Source organism: Sarcophilus harrisii, chromosome 1, assembly GCF_902635505.1.
Source record: "Sarcophilus harrisii chromosome 1, mSarHar1.11, whole genome shotgun sequence".
Taxonomy (NCBI): Eukaryota; Metazoa; Chordata; class Mammalia; order Dasyuromorphia; family Dasyuridae; genus Sarcophilus; species Sarcophilus harrisii.
This window is the reverse complement of record NC_045426.1, coordinates 659,449,684-659,472,030: the sequence shown is the minus strand read 5'-3', so window position 1 is coordinate 659,472,030 and position 22,347 is coordinate 659,449,684. Positions and strand designations below refer to the sequence as shown.

The 22,347-nt window shown below is 38.4% G+C and overlaps 1 protein-coding gene across 6 annotated transcripts in view; it reads right to left on the bottom strand.

The window, feature by feature from the left end:
• Positions 1–22,347, bottom strand: part of LOC100913664 (cytochrome P450 4F3) — a 108,561-nt gene that overhangs the window by 7,863 nt on the left and 78,351 nt on the right. For 2 of the 6 annotated variants that reach the window (XM_031947944.1, XM_031947943.1), the window contains 5 exons: positions 17,895–18,111; positions 6,671–6,815; positions 4,688–4,741; positions 4,156–4,283; positions 3,083–3,204 (listed from right to left, as the gene is read on the bottom strand). In XM_031947944.1, coding sequence (XP_031803804.1) covers positions 3,083–3,204; positions 4,156–4,283; positions 4,688–4,741; positions 6,671–6,815; positions 17,895–18,110 — 665 coding nt within the window. In that variant the 5' untranslated portion in view covers position 18,111. Of the gene's footprint in view, positions 1–3,082; positions 3,205–4,155; positions 4,284–4,687; positions 4,742–6,670; positions 6,816–9,058; positions 9,201–17,894; positions 18,112–18,693; positions 19,177–19,252; positions 19,386–22,347 lie in introns of those variants that run through there. The other 4 variants (XM_012544139.3, XM_023498651.2, XM_012544138.3 and 1 more) reach the window with 4 other exon arrangements.

Genomic DNA, 22,347 nt, shown 5'->3' with positions numbered 1-22,347 from the left:
AACTAAGTTTAGAAAAATTGCACATGTTTAACTTATATTGAATTACTTGCAATCTGGGATGGCAAGGTGGAGAGGAAGGGAGAAAAATTTGGAACACAAGGTTTTGCAAGGGTGAATGTTGAAGACTATCTTAGTATGTATTTTGAAAAATAAAAACCTATTTCAAAAATATGAAAATAAAAAATTATGCTAAAAAATAAAGACAGTAAAGCAATTGGTTCTTACACAAAGGGAGCTGCACAATTATTAAGCATTAAAGTATTTCAGTTGTTTTTCTGTCATGTCTAACTCTTCATAACCCATCTAGAGTTTTCATGGCAGAGATACTGCCATTTCTCTCTGAAACAGCCAAATAGGGTTAAGTGGCTTGCCGGGGTCACACAGCTAGTAAGTGTCTGAGACCACATTTGAACTCAGATCTTTCTGACTCCAATTCTGGCACTCTATCCACTGGGCCACCTAGCTGCTCCATTAAGGGATTAATAATTATTAAAAGGCATTTAATTGAGTAGAGTAAAATGCAGCCTTAAGGTTTCTCCTCTAATCAAACTGTCTCCCATGCATTTGTTAAGGCCTTATCACAGTCTTTGGATAGCTACTCTACAAATAAATAAGTAAATGAACGAATGAATGAATAAATAAATAAAATCTTGATGATCCTCTCATTTTTAGTAGAAAATGAGACATAAGAAATGTCTTCTTAAGAAGATGTGCTCACCAAAACTGTTTGCTACTGCTTTAGAGGATATCTAGTAAAATCCAAAATGGAAGGGGAAGTTACCATAGAAAGGGAAGTCCTTCAGTGATCATTGCTTAAATCCCTAGTACATTCTGGAGAATCCAATATGTGATGCATATTCAATAAGAGTTTGACTAAAAAATTTATATAGGACAAAATAAATGGATGGAAATTGCCCAGAATATGATATTCAGTTGAATGGGTAGTACACAGAGTTCCACTGAAGCAAAATGATCTAGACTCAGAGTTGAATAGGAAAGAATAGAGTGGATTGCATTTCAAAAATTACATAGTGATTTTAATTATTCCAAACGCTACAAGAAACAAAATATCATCATTCCCCAACATGATTGTGAAAGATCAAATAGCATAGTCTCTAAAGAATCAAGATGATTAGTTATCCAAAAGATAACAGAGGAATACATGGTGATCATAAATAGGCTGCAGAATATATTATCAATGACAAATTCTGCATACATAGTAATAGAAAAAATACCTTACCAGAAAAAAATGTGGGCTATGGGGAAGTAAGCAAGAGATGGTAGAGGGATCTCTTATGTATTTCATTGGTATCCATGTAATGTTTAAAGATCTAAAGCAGAGATCATTAACTTTCTTTTTATCATGGACCTTTCTGCAGTATGTTGAAGACTAGGAATCCTTTCTCAGAATAATTTGTGTTACCAATGTAACAGGGCTTTAGTGAATGCCCAGATCACCAAAGATAGACCCTCCCCACATAGTAAGTCATCACAGGATACCTTCTCCCAGAAGCAGACCTCTGGCTTCTCTAACATGGGTGCCTTTTTTGTAGTTGGATCTGCTTCTGAAAGAAAATAGCCTGAAATGGCCTACATATGGTTGGGACCAACTTCCACCTCAGGTCATCATGTATCAAAGCCTCATTATATCTACCTATATAATAGAAGAAAATGCTAAATTTTCATTAGGGGTTAGTGAAAATAAAAATCTTTTTTCCCATCTAAATTCATATATCTCTTGAAATCTAACTATAAGCCTCTTAGGCTAATCTATGGAACAGTCTGTGAATCAAATGGATACCCTATGGAAGAGATACAAGAGGATGCAAACAAGAAAATTTTAGAATTGCCCAGAATAAGAAGACATGGGTGAGTTACAATATGGAAATGCTTGTTTTATTTCATAAATTAAAAATAATTTTTAAAAATTACATTAATACATGTGCTTTAACTGTGGGTAGGGAGCAGGAAAAGAATCTAGAACTCAAAAATTTTTTAATGTATTTTAAATGTAACTGGAAAAAATATTAAATAAATAAACCAAATATACAAAATTTTTAAATAACATGAATAGCTGTTATTGTTGTTATTGAAACTACCACACTGGTCTGAGGTATCCATGACAAGATGCCTTCCCCTGACGGAGGGGAGACAATGACACAGAGTGGAGGAAGCACATTTGGGGATGGAATTGTTGGGAAAAACAGTGAACTAAAAGGTCTCTCTTGGTTCCACTTCTACAAATGACTACTGCTGACCCCAGCCAGAGCAATCAAATGCAACATTTCCCCAGACAGGTAATGGCCGCAACGTACTTAAATGAACTCCCTTATTTGTAACTGCCTAGAGGTCTGGCTTCCTGGGGTACAAACCTAGGGACAGTCTACATAAAGGTGTTACTATAGTCACACTTGTCACTGATTAATGAACAAGGATAAAAATGGCATAAAGTCTCTATTAGGATGGAACCAGAGATGATAAAAGATTTCCTTTATGTCTATTATCTTTTGCAAAGTCTTTCCTGTTGCCTTTGGGAAAATAAGTTTGTTTTCACATAAGATAGAGATATAGACACATGTGTATGTGTGTGTGCATGCATTTTCCTTAGCATGTCATTAAAACTACCCAGGCTCCACCATGGTTCATAGCTCATCCCTTCTCCAAAGCTCTCAGAAACTCCCAGAGTTCTCAGAGGGTTATTACAAATAGTGGATCGTAGATTTGGAACTGGAAGACACCTCAGAAACCATCTAGTGCAATCTTTCCATTTTGTACTTGAGAAAACTGAGTCCTAGAGAAGTTAAACAGCCTAAGACCACACCAGTGGTAAATAAGAGAACTGAGGTTAGAACCCAAGTCATCTGCCTCCTGATCCATCACATGTCTCATGGGCCTGCCCTGGCTCTCATTTCCAGTGGTCTCCAATTTCTACATCACCTTAAAATTTCTCTTCCTTCCCAATCCTTCTAGATTTGGTCCTCAATACTGTACTGGAATTCTCCCTTCCCCTATTCCTTGGTGTTGTCATTTCCTTTTCTGCAGGTCCTGCATCCCCACAGCCAAGGACTAGGTTGATACTCACTCCTGGCAGTTGCTATTGTAACTGAAGATACATTTTTGCAGGCTATCCAGGGTCATGAGGCTGATGTGTTCAAACATCTCCAGGTAATTGGTGCCCTCAGCACACAGTCTCCTCCATTTTGCCTGGGAGAGAAGGGAGAGAGAAAGAAAAAAAGAAAGAGAGAGAGAGATAGAAAGGAACAGAGAGATAGAGAAAGAGACAGAAAGAGAGAAAGAGAGAGGAGAGGGGAGAGAGGGAGACAAAAAGTGATAGAGAGCCAGAAACAAAGACACACGAGACACACATACACAGAGAGAGAGAGAGAGAGAGAGAGAGAGAGAGAGAGAGAGAAACAGAGACAGCCAGAGAAAGAAATTAATGTGTGAACATACAAAAGAGACAGACAGAGATAGAGATAAAGACAGAGACAGAGACATACATAGACAGAAAGACAGAGACAGAGAAATAAATAGATACACAGTGACAGACATAGAGTGAAACAGAAAGAGACACAGGAAGAATTAGTTAGTCTGGTGCTATCCTTCCAGAACATGATTCACTGGTTCCTGCCTCTTCAGGAACCCAGAAAGACTGAGGAATAGAATCCCTGTTCACCATAGGGATAACACTAGGGCTATGAGCCACAATGAAAATTAGCCATTGGAATGGAAAGATCCTTTGTCAGAAGTCAGAAACTGAGAGCTAATGAAATACTGCTAATGAAATACTGTGACCTTAGAAAAGTGAGAATACCTCTCTGAGTCAGATTCTCCTTCTTCATCTATAAAATGGGAATATTCAGTAGTACCCTTTATATCTCCCAAGATATTGGGAGGAGATGAGGTCAAATGTATTGGAAACTTACTTAAAAGATCCTGGAAGAGGTTCCTCGGTGATAGCGACCATGGACTCTCCCTCACATCCCCACTCCCATTACCCTAAGAAAACATGGATGATGCTATGCTTCCCCCCTCCCCCCCCCCCCTCCATTATGCTTACTGAGGCCCTGGCTGCTCTGAAAGGGAATTCATTTTGTGCAAACTCAATCCCGGGTAGGTTTCTTCCCAACCTGCCCCAGCCTCCTCCAGGCTTACATGCATGATGTCTACACTCTGGTTGAAGATCTTCACATAAGGTTTGAGGATGTCAAAGTGAAATGCGGGTGTCAACATGTGCCGGTGTCGTCTCCATTTTTCTCCTTCACTCAACAGCAACCCTTCCCCTATAAGAAAGACAGTGGTAGGGATCAATTAATCTCTAAATCTTAGTCCTCAATCCAGTCTCCCAGTCCCTAGGGCCAGATATTTGGTTCTCATCTCAGTCCTCCATTCTCTCTCCCAACTCTTAACCATTTCCCCAATCCCAAGTCCCCAAACACATCCCAAATTCTTAACCCTTAGCCCAATGCTAAGATTGCTCCCAATTACAAATATCAAGCCCTATCCTCCTCCCCAAGCAAGGACTTCATTCTAGTCCTCCAGACTAGGGCCTAGCTCCTAGACTTTCAAATACTGGTCTCATCTCAAGCCTCAATCTCAAATCACAAATATCATTCTTTAATCTTCCTGACCAACCCAATTCACCCTCTACCTCTTGGCCAATGCCTTCTCCACAAGCATCACTCACCCAACCATGGTTCCAAGAAGTTATAGAATAATTTGTCCTTGGGTATAACAGTGCCTGTAAAAAAGAGAGAGAGATCCTTCAAAGGCCTAGCATGGCCATTTTTAGAGATAAAGGAAAGAACAAGGAACATAAAACAGCCCAGAGAAGGTGGATGGAGGAGGTGAATCAAATTTGGACTGGGGCCCCAAACTCAAAGTCAGGTAGGGAAGTGACTAAGGCTTTATTTACTTCCTGTATCATCCCCTCAGCTTCCCTCCAGCACAGAATGGACAAGACAAGAAGAGGGCAGAAGAAAAGGAAATGGGTAAGGAAATTAGATTAGGCTTAGGGCAAGGCAAAGAGAGTAGAGCTAGTATTATATCCAGATACACCTAGCTATGCTGGGTAGACACAACTTAAACGCGGCCCCAGACTCAGTATAAAGCATTTTGGGTGTAATCTAGACTTGACCCAACATTACCAACATAGCTTCAACATGGCATCAGACATCACCCACTCCAAGACATGGACTATACACATTCTGGACATGATCTAAGACAAATCATAGACGTGATGTTTTGGAAGGGAGATTTTGTTCCCAAAAATATGACCCCAAAACTTACTATGTCAAGGCCTAAATATATCCTAGCCATAATCTGGGCATTTCTCTGTTGATAGCCCCAGATATATACTTTGGACACAAGCTTAAACATGGACTTAGATACAGTGCACATGTGGACTTGGACGTGACTTGAGTACTTTCCCCTCCTCACCCTTGGACCTCTGGTTTCACTGGGATAGGGAATTTTCATTGTGAACACTCTGGTCCCCACTGTATATCTTCTATTCATCTGAAACTTATGGTCTCAGAATTTTCTGAAGCAATGAAAGGTTAAGTATTTTACCTATGAGTATGTAGCTAGTGTATGTCAGAGACAATATATGAGTCCTGGAATTTCTAACTTCAGTGGCAGCACTCTATTCATTATGTCAGGCTGTTCTTATGTCTAGGTATGGTCTTAGGGATATAGTATACATAGGACAAATCTCCCTTCTCCATCCAGTCCCAGTTCCAGGGTTTTGGAGATAATATCTGTGGATATGTGGTCCAGAATTCCATTAGGGCCTCCCTTCCCTACCAGCTGATGGCTCATAAGACATGACCTAACATATGATTAAAACTAGGGCCAGGTGTCCCCATAGATACATGATCCAAACATCTCCTAGTTTTGACTCTGGATGCAAATCTGGAAAAACATTTCTGGATATAAATTTAAATATAGCCCTAGTCACAGTTCAGACATGGCTTTGGACACAATCTATATGATTGTGTCAATGACTCCAAAACATGGTAACAATTATAGTTAACACATGAGTCCAAAGCATAGTCTCCAAACAGACCACAAAGTCCAGATATAGTCCTAAACAGCCTGAGTTATGGCCTCAAACATAGTATCAACACAGCTCAGCTATGGCTTTGAACACTTGAAACACGGTCCCAAACATCTCAAATACATCCTGGATATGGCCCTAAAAAGTCCCAAACATGGCACCAACACAATTGACCCACAAGACACGACCCTGAATAGAATGAAAATAATCCAAAAATACCAACAAAATTGAAACATTGATCAGGACAGTCTGAAACATGGCTTCAAATACAACCCCAACACAATTCAAATACACAGCCCAGATGTGGTCCTATGTAACCAGAGACCCGGACCCACCTGTGTGTATTCACAGATACAGAATAGACAGACTCCCCACCCCCAAGCATAGGACACCATCCACTCATAGCAACATGCTATAGGATCCATGGGAGCCCAGATAAACAGGAGACAAAGTTTGCTTTAACCAGCATTTTTATTCCCCAGCTATTGCTGGAGCCTAATTATTCCTTCCATCTTTCTGTGTCCCAGGGTAGTCGGGCAGCAGAGAGATCCCAGCAGCCAAGACTTTCAGTAGGAAGAGAACATGGGGGAAACAGGGACAAGGGAAGTCTACCTGAGGCCAGGAGGACTGGCTTGATGTAATTGGGGTGGAAGATGCGGATCACCGGGCACCAGGCCCCTACCCACCAGCAGCATACATCCCTGAAGCTGTAGACCAGAGACTGTTTATACAATAAACCTTCTTCAGAATTTTGTATCTAAAGAAAGAAAGAATGGAGAGGGAGGGGCTCACACTTGAGGATGCAGGAGAAATGAGGTGGGCAATCTAGAGTCACTTTCTTCCCTTTGTCCGACATCTCTATTCCTCTCAGTGGGGTGTACCCTCTTATGAGACATTCATATAAAAGAAGGGATACTCCTTGTTCCTTTGTGGCAATAGATTTGGGGGAGGGGAGTTATGGCTTTGGAAAATTGCATATGACTCAGAATTTTATTAATTTATTTGCTGGATTTTTTTTCCTTTTCTTTAAAAAATTTTTGGTTATTATAAGGAATAGCTTTTGGGGCAGGGGGAGAAAGGGATTTATCTAGGAAATGTAAAAATAAAAAATAATCAATAAGAAACTATTTAAAAGTAAAAAAAAAGAGAGAGAGAACAGAGATATTTCTTCCATCTGTTGAGTGAAGGAATATGCAGACCTTGGAAGGACTAAATAGAACATTTGAGGGGGAAGAAACTCTTCCTTCTGTATGAAATCTTGTCTTTGATTTGCCCATGATCCAAACAAATTCATAGGATCATGAGACCCTTGAGATGAAAGGAACTTTCGAATTTGCTTTTCAGTTATGTCTGACTCTGTGATTCCTTTTAAGGTTTTCTTGGCAAAAATACTGGGATGGTTTGCCATTTCATTCTTCAGCTCTCTTTACAGAGAAGGAAATTGAATCAAATAGATTGAAGATACTTGCCCAGGGTCACACAACTAATAAATGTCTGAAGCCAGATCTTAACTCAGATTTGACTCCAGACCAAATTGTGTCACCTAGATACCCACTTCAGAATTAGAATGCCTCAATTTTCCTGATGAGGAAACTGAGGTCAGAGAGGTAGTACAATTTTCCCAAAGTCACTTAGGGAAAGAAATTTGAATCCAGGTCCCCTGACTTCAGAGTCAATGATCTTTCACTAATTGACTAACTTCTCCAAGAGCCAGGTTAAGCAATAGTCACCCCAGAAAGGGTCATGTCTACGAGTAAATCTGAGAGTAAATTGGAGTTCATACACTCTCTTGTCTATACCGAGCTATGCGATACAGTCTAGATTTGTTTTTTCATGAATATAAAGAGCTCCTTATGAGGAAACTTTCTCTACTCATACATATTTTAATCACCCTGGTGTGGAGGCTCTAGAAAGCATAGTACGTTTTGTCACCCCAACTTGGGGGCTCTAGAAAGCAGGTCACAATTTTTTCCCTAGTCTTGGATCTCATGCTTTTCTCAATGTGCATCAAATTCCATTTGCTTTCTTAGTTACTGTAATATAGCACTGTTTTTTTCTTTACATATTAGTTTCTATCTAGCCATGCTTCCCTTTCTTATACTTGTGAAAATAACTTTTTGATCTCAAATGTAATTTGATCCCCATTAAAATTCATCATATTAAGTTCAACCCAATATTTCTGTCTGTCAAGATATTTTTGAATCCTGGCTGTCATATGCCTGGTAAGCTATGCTTTCTGCCTCCCTTCACACATTCAAAATCACAAATTCAAAAGGTGCTTTCTCCTACCAATATGCATTCCTGCAGATTGTCTCATATATTATAAACACATTCCCTTCTGACTTATGCCTTTCTTTCTTTCTTTAGGCTGCCTTTTCTAGGCCTTCCCTGATCTTCCCAATTAAAGGTGATTTCTCCAACCTTAGTTTTTCTTATAACACTTTGTCTTTCTCTTCCCCCTCTTCCATTGTAACATCTCCTTGTAGAATTAAATCAATCATACTGAACCATGCTAAATTAGATAATTATTGTCTCTATCAATTCCACTGACTTAGTACCTTGTAAGAATCCTTTGTTTCAAGATAACACTCCATCACATGTATCATGCTTACGTGGGTAAGTATGTTATCACCCCTCTCTCCTGTTTCCCCTACCTCTCATTAGACAAGGAGTTTATTCTCCTTGAAAAAAAGCACCTTATTATTTTTTATTTATATGAGAAGCACAGACCTCATACATCCCATAATAAACTTTTATTAAATTGAATTGAATCAAATAAAGTTGAGAGACCAGGTACTATCCTTACTATACAGATGAGAAAAATGAAGTCCAGAACAGTAATAAGACTTGCCTAATATTAAAGACAGATTAGAGCAGGAACCAAGCCTGGGGTAGATCCTGATTTACATTTCTGTGCAAAACCTCACTCTGTCCTTGAAGCCCCTCCCAAACCAAGGTTTCCCTTTCAAAGTTAGGCCCATAGAAAACCAAGGGCCATACCTGAGGCCATAAGCAAGGGAGAGATGACCTTGGGATGGAAGAGCCTGATTATAGGTATGAATGGCCCCAGCCAGTAGATGTGGACATCATGGAATAGACTGCTCAGCTCCTGAAAATACCGAACACTTTCTTCAGTATTACCCTAGGGACAATAATCAAGAATTAGAAACATGGACATGAGGCAGCTAGAGCACCTTCATAAGGTTCCTTTTTGTCAGCTACCTCCTAGACACTTCATATCAGAGATAAGGTTTACTAAAATGGAGTTCTCTTTGCTACTTTCCTGAATCTTTTCCACTTCCCTTCTTATACCTCTTTGTCTTTAACTTCTATCACTTTTCCCTTCCTTCTCCCTCTTTCTTGTTCCCTATGAGCAATTGGGTAGTAGAGTAGATAGAGCATTGCAATTGGAGTCAGAAATACTCATTTTCCTGAGTCCAAAATTTGCCTTAGACACTTCTGAGATGTGTGATCCCAAGCAAGTCAATCCTATTAATTCAGTTTCCTCATCTTTAAAATAAGCTGAAGAAGGAAATGGCAAATTACTAGATTATTTGCCAAGAAAGCCCCAAATGGTATCACAATGTCAGAGATAACTAAACAACTTCTTTTAGTCTAGAGATAAGTGTGGATTTATAAAATCAGAATATTGACTTGAACCCCAATCTTCTGGGAATACATGCCCCTCCTCCCTGATGTGCAATTCTTCAATGGACCCTAATCACATGAATGGGGTATAGTGGGATATATCACATGACCTTTTTCTTATCTTTTTCATTTTAAAGTTCTTCTATTTTTAAAGGATCATGTCATTCTCCCTAGTAATCTGAGGAACAGAGAAGTGTCCCTCAAGCCCCTTTACCTTATTTCCTAAGAAGATCAAGCTGTATCTTGAACATAGATACCAAATATTCTATGAAGGTCTATGTATATTCACTTAGGTCTCCATATTTTATGAAAATAAAAATCTCCATCCCTTGTCACTCTTGCTAATATCTTATGAATCCAAAGCTGAGTGGGCCTACCTGGGCTAAGGTATGGGAATAAAAAGACTTATGCTAACATATTCCTCCCCACTTCCTCTCTCAATGCCTAGACTTCTCCACTAAGCTTCATTCCCTCAAACCACAGTAGTATATGGACTAGAAATCTCTGCTATATTTTCTTTTCTCTTTTTCCTTTGACCCCAAGGATCCTTCTCCATTATTAATACTACTGTCCCATAAATTCCTTTCTCAACATGAACCTCTGATTCTAAATATTAGAAATCCTTTCTATTCTATCATCAATTATGTATAAATTTTTCACAAAAAATGGGGCCAAAGTAGGCACTGCCCCCTGAACCTTCATCTACCTTTCCCATTCCCCCATTCACTGAACACACACACACACACACACACACACACACACACACACATACACACATACACGCCTTTTATTGGATAAGACCAGAAAATTGTCTTCCAAGGCATGTTCCCCAGAAATGGAATCAGGGCATACTAGAAATATTCCCAAACCCATTTTTGGTAGAATAAGTTTTACTCTCCTCTAACTGTCCCCAACTCTAGCCCAGCAAGGATTGAAGAGGTAGGGACTATTCAGGATGGCAATAGAAAAAAAAGATGAAAGGGAAATAAAGGACAAGAAAGAGGAATAAAATATAACTGAAAAGTCTTAGGAGAAAGGATGGAATTAGGAAAGTCATAATTTGCAGAATGGAAAATCAGAGAGTGTTATGGGATGATACTGAAGAAGACTGAAATTACTATCAGAGACACAGGCATATTAGGTATTTAATCAACATGTATTTCATTCATTTATTAAGATAGAGGAGACTAAAGTTTGGGGATAAAGCTTAAATTCAGGAAACCTAGATGAATGGACAGGGGTGATGAAGGGAGGGAGGACAGAGTAGTGTTTGCCCAAGAGATGACCTGTAGGAATATCTTGGAAAGCAATAGGTTCAGGATTGGTTAGATGTTGTCCCACAATTACTATTGTGGATCTCTGGGGGTGTCCATATATAAAGTTGAAGTAAAGATGTAGTCAGAGTTGCAAAGTATAAGTAATGGATGGAAGGGCCCAAGCCATGTTACAAAGATCTCTCTATAAGCAACCACCAAATGGAAATTTTGATCCATTTCCTTGGATCTCCTTAGGAGAAAAATTTCCATCTCTAAGTTTTTTATGTTCCCATCAAGGGACTATGTTCTATCTTCCAGATGTAGTTTTGGGGGAAGGAATACAAGGGAGCAGAGAGATAAGAGAAGGCATTAGTGCAATGGATTGGGAGTTTAAAGGTCCCAATTAAAATTTTGACTCTGCTAAGTAACCTTACAAACATTATTCTGTTCTTAGTGAAGAACTAAGTGTTCTTCACTTATTTGTAGATACTGTTTTTAGGTAGATGAGGAATTGATTGAATTACTGAAGTTATTCTGTAGAAAGGTCTCTAGTGGAATATCTTGGCTCATTCCTATTCAACATCTTTATTAATGGTCTGAATAGAGAAAATTCTGAGAAGATGGCAGTGTGTATCAGAAAATTCCAAGTTCTCCAAATTTCTCCACAAATAAATCAAAATTGTTCCTCAGTACATAGAATGATTAAAAACAAACAAGAGTTGGGACAGAATGATAGTCCTCCTGGGACAGTTAGAAAAGATCCAAAAAAGATGCCAGGATGAGATTTGGCCCTGCTGAACTATCAACATTTCAAGATTCTCCCCAATGATGTATAAATACCTCCAGGTTTAACCCCAGCAAAATATAAACACCTCCAAGTTTCAGTTCCACAGAAAAAGCAGGCAGTATGTTTTGGGGCTAGCTACGTTGGAAAGTAGCTTTGGCCCAAGCTACAGGAACTTTCTCATCCCAGATAGTATGGAGAGTCTGGGTCAAGGAGGACTGAGACAATTTCTGCTGAAAAGGAAGGCCAAGTCCAGCTGCACTGTCAAGATATGCCTGTGGGCAATAAGAAACTAGCCCACATGCTGGTAAAGTGTGTAGAAGCAGTGGTTCAGGGACTGTGCTGTCTGTGGGCACATTCAAGAGGGTAGAGTTCTTGGTTTGGGGATTCTTAGCTAGAGGAAAGAAGTGAAGGAAGATCTAAAGTCAGAGGTACTTAAGACTTAAAATCAAATAAGAGAAATTGAGGGAAAAAACCTAAAATAAATAAATATGAACAATCCAAGAAAAACAAGACAATGTGAAGAAAGACAACCAACTAGAAAAAGAGATCCAGAATCTCAAAAAAGATAATGACTTCTTGAAAACTAGAATGAGGCAAGGAAAAGCTTAAAGACTTAAAATCAAATAAGAGAAATTGAGGGAAAAAACCTAAAATAAATAAATATGAACAATCCAAGAAAAACAAGACAATGTGAAGAAAGACAACCAACTAGAAAAAGAGATCCAGAATCTCAAAAAAGATAATGACTTCTTGAAAACTAGAATGAGGCAAGGAAAAGCTAATGACATTATAAGAAACCAAGAAATAATAAAACAAAATATTAAAAAATGAAAGAACTACAAAAAAATATGAGACATCTAAAAAAGAAAAATAAAAGACCTGGAAAACATATCAAGATGAGAAATATATAAAAATAATTGGATTATCTGAAAGCTACAACCCCAAAAAATCTTGATATAATACTACAAAAAATAATTAAAGAAAATTATCCTGAAGTGTTAGAACAAGAAGGAAAAGTAGAAATAAAAAGAATCTGCAGATCATCACCTGAAAAAGATCTTACAAGGAAATGCTACAGGAACATCATAGCTAAATTCTGAAACCCTCAGATCAAACAGAAAATATTATAAGCAACAAGAAAAAAAAACAATTTAAATATGACAGAGCCACAATTAAAATCACTTAAGATCCAACAGTGGTTACAAATAAAATAATACAGACCTTGAGACACTATATATATAATAAAGAACAAAAGAACTAGGGCTGTAGCCAAAAAAAATATCACATCCAACAAAATAAAACATATTGTTGAATGGAAAAAAGTGGACATTCAGTTGCAAAAAGACATGAACTTGAGAGAAAATTTGACATATAAAATCCTAGAGAAATATCAAAGATTAATTTCAAGGAATTCAATAAGGATAAATGGTTTATGTTTTATACATGTAAATTTAAATAATATGTCTAAGATTTTTTATTAGTAAATTAGTACTTCAAAAGAAAGGTTGGGGGAGAGCTGAATATGATAATTCTAAAAAGCAAAACTGTGTAGGAAAAGGTTTTAAAAAAGAGTAATTAGATTATACAAATGAGGTGCAAGAACAAGAACTGACACAAAGGAATTAGATGGGGAAGAAAGGCTGGATTCATATTGAAAATGGGTTAAAGGGGGCAGCTAGATGACACAGTGGACAGAGCACCAATTCTGAAATCAGAAGGTCCTGAATTCAAATCTGGTCTCAGACACTTAATGTGTCCTAGCTATGTGACCCTGGGCAAGTCACTTAACCCTAATTGCTTCAGGGAAAAAAATAAGAGAGAGAGAGAAAATTAGTTAAAGAGTGAATGATACATATATTTATCTAGAAGGGTATAAAAGTCTTCTAAACTTATAAAGAAATAAGAGGAAGAGGGACAAGAATGGGGGAGGAGGTATAGAAGGGAGTATAGATTAGTGGGAATAGGATAAAAGAGAGGGTAAGAGTGAGAAGAAAGGATGGATGAAGAGGATAAGGAATGGATTCTTGGAGAGGATAGGTTAAGGCAAGGTAGCAGATAGAAATAAAGATGAAAAATCTTCAGGGATAGGAAACAATAGATACAGATAACATAATAATAATGATCAGGAATAGAACTGATTAGAAAAAAAGTAGGGATAGTAATCATCGATCTCAAAGTTAAAGTTAGAATAGATTCAATTAAAAGGGGAATTTGGGAAACTATAGCATATATCAGTCATATTAATTAATATTGTTTTAGATTATTTAAAACAACTAGATAGTAAAAGGTTGGAATATTTCTGCATCTAGGAAATGATGAATGATGGATTTAGAAAAAATATGGGAAGATTTGGACCTAAGAAGAATGATATTATCCACCTTTAGAAAAACAGAGAACAAATAAACATAATACAAGCATACATAAATGTATATGTATATGATTATACATATCTATATTTGTCTATGTATATGCATATATGTATGTATATATGTATATATACATTACATATAAATATATCAGGGAAAAGGGAGGAAAAGAATAAAATAAAAGGTACACAGAAGAAAGCAACAGAAAACCTACAAGGAAGCAAAAAAAAAGATGGACAGTTCTGAATACAATATATGGTATTTATTATATACTCTTTCTTGAAATGGAAATTTATTGCTTTATATTTTGAATCCTCTCATACGTTGTGCTGTGCACATGATGATTTTTTCTTTGCTTTTTTCTTTTCCTATTTTGTTTCTTTTTTCTGTTTTCTATTCAAGTTTTAAATTTCAAAACAAAAAACAAAACAAATGAAAAACAAAAGAAATGAAATTATTAAACAAAGACTTAGATGGCAGCTTTTTTAAATTCTTGGATAATACAAACCTAGGAAGAATACACTACTACAGTGGACAACCAAACAGGATTCCAAAGTTAGAATGAACTAAATTGAACAAAATGAAATTTAATGGAAATGAATATACAAACCTAGCCCTAGGTTTAAAAAAATCAATTTCATAATTAGAAAGTGGGGAAGCATGGCTAAACAGAGGGCAATCTTAAAAAAGCTGATGGCTTTATAGTCCTAAAGAGCCAGGTGACATGGCAGCCCTGATTAGACCTTCTAGGAAATACTGGGCTCATCTCGGGCAACATATATTAGAAAGGATGTTAATATTAATTAGTTTATATTGATTAGGAAGGATATAAATGTTAATAATAATTAAATAATAATAATAGCTACTATTCATATAGTGCCTAATATGTGCCAAGAACTCTATTGTTTTACTTTTTATTATTTTATTTGATCTTTATTACTTAACTTTGCTACTTATCTTATTTGATTTTTACAATAACCCAGGTAGGTAAGTGCTGCTATTATCCTCATTTTACAGATGAAGAAACTATGATAGAGGTTGAGTGACTTTTTCAAGATTACATAGCTAATATATTTTTGAAGCTATATTTGAACTCAGGTCTTCCAGATTCCATATCTGGCACTCTGCCCTAAGGCAGCAATATTGATGATATTAACCTGAGCTGGATAACCAGGACAGAACAGGAAAGAAAACCACCCTTCTCAAGGATCAGTTGATGTTTGGTTGGAAAAGAGAAAACCTAGGGAGGACATAACTGTCTTTGAAAAACTATTGTGTGAAAGAATGATTAGAGTAATTGATTTTGGTCCCAGAGGGCGAACAATAGCATTGGGGTACAAGGTATAGGAGGACAGATTTTAGTTCAGTGTGCAGAAAAAATTATAACTGTCTTCAAAGTGGAATGGATTGTCCCAAACCTTTCAAAGATTTGAGTGGACAGAAATCAGGTTATAGAACTGATGGTACTGGTTAAACAGGACAAGTGAGCTATCCTTGGTGCCTGGGGAAATAATGTGATAGAGTCACATTACAATATAATATGATATAATATAATATAATATAATAGCCCAGAGTCATCAGGCTATTCTGGGAGCTGACACCAGAAGGAAATCCCTAAAAAAAAAAAAAAAAAAAAAAAAAAAAATTCAGAAAATGAAGAGAATAGCCCTTCCTGAAAAGCTTTAGCATTTAAAAAAAAATTCAAAATTTATTTTATTTGAAGAAACAGAATAAGCAAAAAGAAAACCAGAAAAGCAACACAAAACAAAATGAAACAAAACAAAAGAGAACATTATCATATGCCCAACAGAACATCAGGGAAAACTCAAAATATATAACAACAAATATCAATTTAAGAAGTGTATATATATATATATATCTTTAAGAAGAAATTATATTCATGAGTATCGTCTTTTCTTTACTTCCTTGTAAATTATTCTTTTGTTCTCTGCTATGCAGAGAACTTAGTTACTTTATTCTTTTCCTCCCTTTTTATCCCCCCATTAACCCCAAGCAGGCTATAATCAAGAAAGGATATATATATATGTATAATATATATAATATATGTATGTATGTATATATGTACACACACACACATATATCTCCCTTTCATCTCGCCCACCCCCAAGCAAGTTACAGTTAATAAAAGATGTATTTCTGTATACATATGTGGATATTTACATACATACACACACTCACACACACATATATCTCATATATACGTCTTTCCTATCCCTGCTGCTCTCATCAAATTCTGCTTCATAACTTGGCTTACTATTATTTAACCTTCCCCTACCCAGAGATCTTTCCCTTGTCTTTTTCCTTCACCCTTTGCTTCTCCATCTACCTATTCCTTTCCCCTTATTTCTTATAGATTTTGGAGGATGCTACACCCTCATGGTATATATATATATATATATATATATATATACTGTTGCCTATTAAACCCATTCCCAATGTGAGTAGGTTTTCTAGAATTATGAGCCCTCTTCCACCTTCTGATGCCTCTGTGTCTATTTTTCCTCTGCATCTCATTTGTATAATTACATGATAACTATTTTTACCTATACCCTGCCTATCTTTTTTTTAAGCTTACTCTATTGTTGATGTAAGTCTTAAACATAAAGTATACAATTCCCATGTAAAAAAACATAAAAAATTTGTCATGTTGAATGCCTTAAAATTGCTCTTTGACACTGGCTCTTATATGTTAAATTTTCTGTTAACTTTGGGTTTGGTTGATAGAAAGTCCAGACAGACTTGGCCAGGGTTTTACAAGGGGCAAAACATGAGTTGGAGCAGCATTTCTATTAAGCTGCAAGCTAAGGCAGCAAGGATTTACTGGAGCATGTGAAGCAACTGGCCCCATTCTACCTAGTCTAATCTGGGACAGTGAGACACTAAGTTTCTGAAAAAGATTTAGCATTACATATAAGGAAGCAGAGTCTTTGGTCCTGCCCAAATCTCCCCTTTATACTCACATCAAGCTCCTTCTCTTAATTAACAGTGGTATAGATTGACTTCTTTTGGCTATGAGGAACAACTTTTTGAAGCATTTTAATCATCCTTATACAGATGAAGAACAATTGTGATTCACTCATAGCTAGGGACAGAGATGTAGACTAGACTTGTTATTTCATCTGGATGGAATTGCATCTAGATTATATAACACACAGTAGACATTTTAAAAATGTATATCAGTTGAGTTTATCTCTAAAAGTTCTACTTGTTGCATCTTATTTTGCATCCTGGAGCCAAGCAAAATAAACTGAAGTTATTCTCAAGAAAAGGTCTACTCAGACACTCCATTTCTCAGTAACTTTTAACTCAGCCCTTGAATTGTGCTAGTTCATCTACTCTCTTAGTCCTCCAAGCTTCTCAAGCTCTTGACCACCTCTCAGCACCCAGTCCTTCCCCCTTTGTCATACCACTCCTTAAGGCCCGTTAGTCCCTATTTTTCCTCAGTGCTCACAAATTCTCCTTAGTATTTCAGTCCTTGTAATCTCACTTTTAATCACATAAATCCCCTTTGAGGATTTTTGGAGATGTCAACAATTTCCTCAGTAACCCATGAACTTCATATCATGCTATTTCATCTAGGGGAATAGGCCTTCCTTTTCCTGCATGAATTTCTTCTCAGCCCTTTTGCCCCTCAGTCCCCTTAATTTTCTAGATTCCAGCCTCTAGCTCAAGTTGCACTGGTCCATTAGTCCCTTCAGTCCTACCTTCCTTTTATCTTCACTGAGTTACCCAATCCCCACTCCAGGCTCCCCACTTACCAATCCCAGGTGTCCAAGGAGCCAGTTTTTAAGAGGGGGCTGAGGGAAGCATCGGAGCCTCTTGCAGTTGATACGGTATCGTTGGACACAGGTTAAGCCATATATCAGGATCCAAGTGCTAAGAACCAGGAAGACCAGGAGAAGGATGGAAGGAATCCAAGACTTCAGGCCTGCCAGGCCTAGATGATGAGATAGCCAGATGAAGCCAGTCAGCATTCTACAAGAAGAGAGACCATGAGGAATAAGGAGAGATACAGGGCAGTCCTGGGATCATTACTGAGCCTGGAGATATGGGCCAAGGGATGAACAGGCAAAGAGACAGGGAGAGGAGGCCTAATTGTAAGGAGCCATTTCAGGGTAGTTTGAAGAAGGAGAGAGTATCAAAATTAGGAGAGGCAGGAGAAGGAAGGAAGAAGCAAATGAAAAGTCTGTGGAAGAAGAAAGACACCAGTTTCTGAGGGATACCAGTGCCATGACCCCTCTAGTCTTAGAATCCTCTGAGACACATTCCCAGAGGGATGTATAGCCCCCAGACTCCTAAAAGAAACCTAAAAGCAGACTCTGCTCCCAAACACAGGGGTCTCTTCCCATTCCTCCAGTTGTAGTCTTGGTCTAGCATTTTTTTGTTTTATTTTCAGGATGCCAACATTTTTTTATGTCAATAAAAACCCTGGGAGCCCATCACCCCTATGGGTCTCTTCCAAGGCTCCAATCTTAAGTACTTTGTGAACTGCTGAAGTAACAGAACTGACTTGTATCACTTCCCTCCCTAGAAGCCTGTCCCAAGCCCAGAACTGACCTGACCTGAGTCTGAATTCCAATTCTAGAATCCAAAGACCTTCAGAGGGAAGACAGGGCTCTTCTCCCAAGCAAAGGTATCCTTCAGTCTCTGCTGCCAACTCCTGGAGTATGAAGGGGAATTCCTCCAAGGAAAGCATCTAATCCTACTTCCCTCTTAGCTCTTTCAATTTCCTCCTGACAAACATTCCATCAGACCAACATGGGCATAGGATCTGCACTTTGCTCCTCCTCCTCCTCGCCCTTCCCAATTCTTCCCTATCACTAACTGCTTTAAGAACTCCACCTATCCCTTCAATAAATAAGAGATTGAGCTAGGGAGCCAATCCTGAGCTGGAATAACCATATCTGGTTGTAGGAGGCATCACCCCTTTTCCAAAAAAAAAAGTCAAATAGGGAAGGAAGAGATGGGTGAAAATCCTTGAGCAGCATGTAGGGTCATTTGCCATGAACACCTAAGCACACAAATTAGGTTCAACACTTATTATCGGCTCAGAAGTCAGGTGAAAATTCTCCAGACTCCCATACCATCCCTACTCCGCAAGTGGCTTTCCTGGTACCTGGCACAGGTCCTGGCTCTGAGGTAAAGTTGAATACTAGAGTCTCAGTGATGCTGGGCACCAAGAATCCTTCTGGCTGTGGACGACCCTAGTAGGTATTTATGAAGAAGACCCAGGCTGTTCAGCCCTTCTTAGTGTGTGGGGTCTGGGGCAGGGGAGGAAGGAAGAAGGTAACCAGACATCCTGAATTGCAAAAAGTTTAGCAACAGGGAGTTACTTCCCCAGTGCTCTTTTCCTTAACCCCTCCACCTTCACTGGGACCTTTCCCACCTACAGATTTGAGTCCTGATTTCCCTGAGCAGATGGGGCCACAGGAAAGAAAAGAAGATCACGGGAGGAGGAAGGAACCTTAAGGAGTTAGAAGAGTGGAAGGGCTGGGGGCCTGAACAGAGAGGAGCAAAAAGGCCATTAAGAAATGGGCTAACTTCCTAAAATCTTAGCCTTCTTCTAGATAGAACAGGAGAGGGTAATTAAAAACTAGGTGGCAGATAAGACAGGTCCAAGTCAATAAGAGACACAACTCCCAGGGAGTTGGGGCCTGATCCTTTATTGACTTTAAAATCAACCTCAAACTCTCCTCCCTGCTTTTCCTCAAATATGACATTTCACCACCTGGTCCCATATCTTTGCATAGTATGATAATTATAGATTTTGATTTAATTTGATTAAAAACTAATAAGATTCTAATATTAAGTAACTTAGGCTAAGTGGTCCTGATGCCCCTAAAAACTCAGAGGCAAAACAGAGTTGTTCTTTTTTACTCTTCATTTTGTATGAGATAGAGAAGGCTTATAGCTTTTTGATTGAATAAACTCTCAATGTGCAGCTCTAGCTTTTGAGTTAGATCCAGCACACAGTTATGTGGTCCCAAGAAAGAAAATCCATCTCCCTGAGCTTCCTCCAAGCCTGGTATTGATAAAAAGGCCGCAAGAACCTTCCATCACATCTGATCTGATGAGGAATGCTGTCTCTGGCACTGATTACCTGTTCTCAACTAACCCCTTTCTTATAATCTTGCCACCTGAAAGCCAACTTTGAGCATAGTTTCCTTCAACTGACTGAGGTGTTTCTTGCTTGGGGTGGGGAACAGACCTCAGTCTGCTTATATTAGCATAGCTTGTATATTCTTTGTTTGCCTCTTCCCCCATTGCATGACAATAAAGTTTCAAGTAAAATCACTTCCCTACACATCAATTTCCTAAGAAATCTAAACCCTGGGTATTTGCTTTAATCTTAGACACTATGTATAAAATGTTTTTCCTCCTCATTCTGCTTCTTAAGACCTCTTGTGTATTCTGCTATTCTTCAGTCTCATCTGACTCTTTATGACCCATTTGGATCATAAACTATGGGACTATGAAAAGTGCAAATTGATTCCAAAGGTTAGCAAATTGGTCACTCCCAATTGTATAACCCCCAAGAGAATAACCCAATGTTCAGAGTTTGGATAGCTGCTTTATTTTCATTTGAACTCTAATTCTCACCTGAACCTAAGTTCCTGTATACCAAGTTTGACACAAATGTGGGTACAGTTTGTTTTTCTCAGGATGTTAGAAAACAAGGTAGTGGTTTTAGACTGTTGCCTCATTGAGCTTCCTATAGTCAGTATATGGTTCTGAGTGCTATCACCATTTGTTCTTTTTTTTCCTTCTAGTGGATTACTGAATACTTTTAATTCTGCACATAGAAGCCATGACCTATGGGCTTGTCAGGGTTGCATCACAAATATATATGGGGTAACTGCATGGTGCAGTGGATAGAGCACTGACCCTAGAGTAAGGAGGACCTGAATTCAAATATGGCCATGGACACAACACTTTCTGGCTATGTGACCCTGAGCAAATCACAACCCCAATTGCCTCACAACAACAAAAAAAAAAAACGTAAGTATATATAGCTCCACACATCAACAACAGGGCTGAGGGCGAGAACAGATCCTTGGAGCCCAGTCATAAGACTATAAGGTCTTCCAAAAGAGCACCCCAATCTCTGTTAAGATAGTTATAATGAATCAGTGGAAATATCACAGAAAGGTGGAAGGGAGAGGGAAGTTAAACATCAGGGCCCCTGCTCCCAAAAGAAAACTGATCTAGTACTTGGCGCTGCCCATCAGGAGCAGACTTCTAAAACAGTGACAGCTGGCAGGTGATAGCTCTGAGGCCTTCTGGTCAAGAACTTCTTTCTAAAGTTCTTTCCAGAACATTTAGCTTTGTCACTAAGGTTTTCCTCAATTCTGAGAAGCTAGTTATACTTGGTCAGATCCTCAGATCAGCAGGGGGTATCAGTCTTGCTCTGTCCAGTACAAAGACCCACCACCAGGTCTGCAATGAAAATATCTTCATTCTCCCTAGAAAACCCTTACTCCCCTCGAGTAAGGGGACTGTGCCAGATTGCACAGCTGCAGAGATTTGGTCACTGAGACAATCTGGTTCACTTTCAGTAGGAAGCAATTACAAGCTTTCTCATTCACAGCCCTTTCAATGTACTTGGGATTAGTCACTTTGAAACAGATGAGGTTCTGGCTGAGAAAGAATGAATTATTGATGGAATGGCTCCTAGAAGAAGGCACAGATAGAGATCAGTTTAGCTTCATGGTCCCACCCTCTATGGAAGTTGTCTAATCAGAAATCCAATTTATGTGAACTCCCTGAAGTCCATCCTCTATGGAAGTCATGAGCAACCCCATCTTGCTATATCCAACCAAAAAAGTCCAGTCATGTCCCTGACTGTCCCCTTATAAAATCTGTCCATGGTCCACACTATTACTGCTGAATCCCTTTGGGACACTGCCTCATGATGTCTTTCTCTTCACCCCATCCCCATGCCACATGATGTCTCTCCTCTCATCCCCCACTATGCCTTATAATGTCTCTTTCCATCTTATAGCTAACTCTTTTAGGGTGTTAAATCCCTTTTAGGGTTTAGCCTGCCAACTAAGGGCATGGTGCCAACCTCATGGGTTGTTCCCTGTCTCCTGAGTAATTGCGAATTCCACTAAGGAACTTGTCTTTCCATCATTAATCATTAAAATTCTTTCTTACTAACTATATGCTCTTCCACTCTTATTTCATATTTATCATTCCCGGTGTCTATTG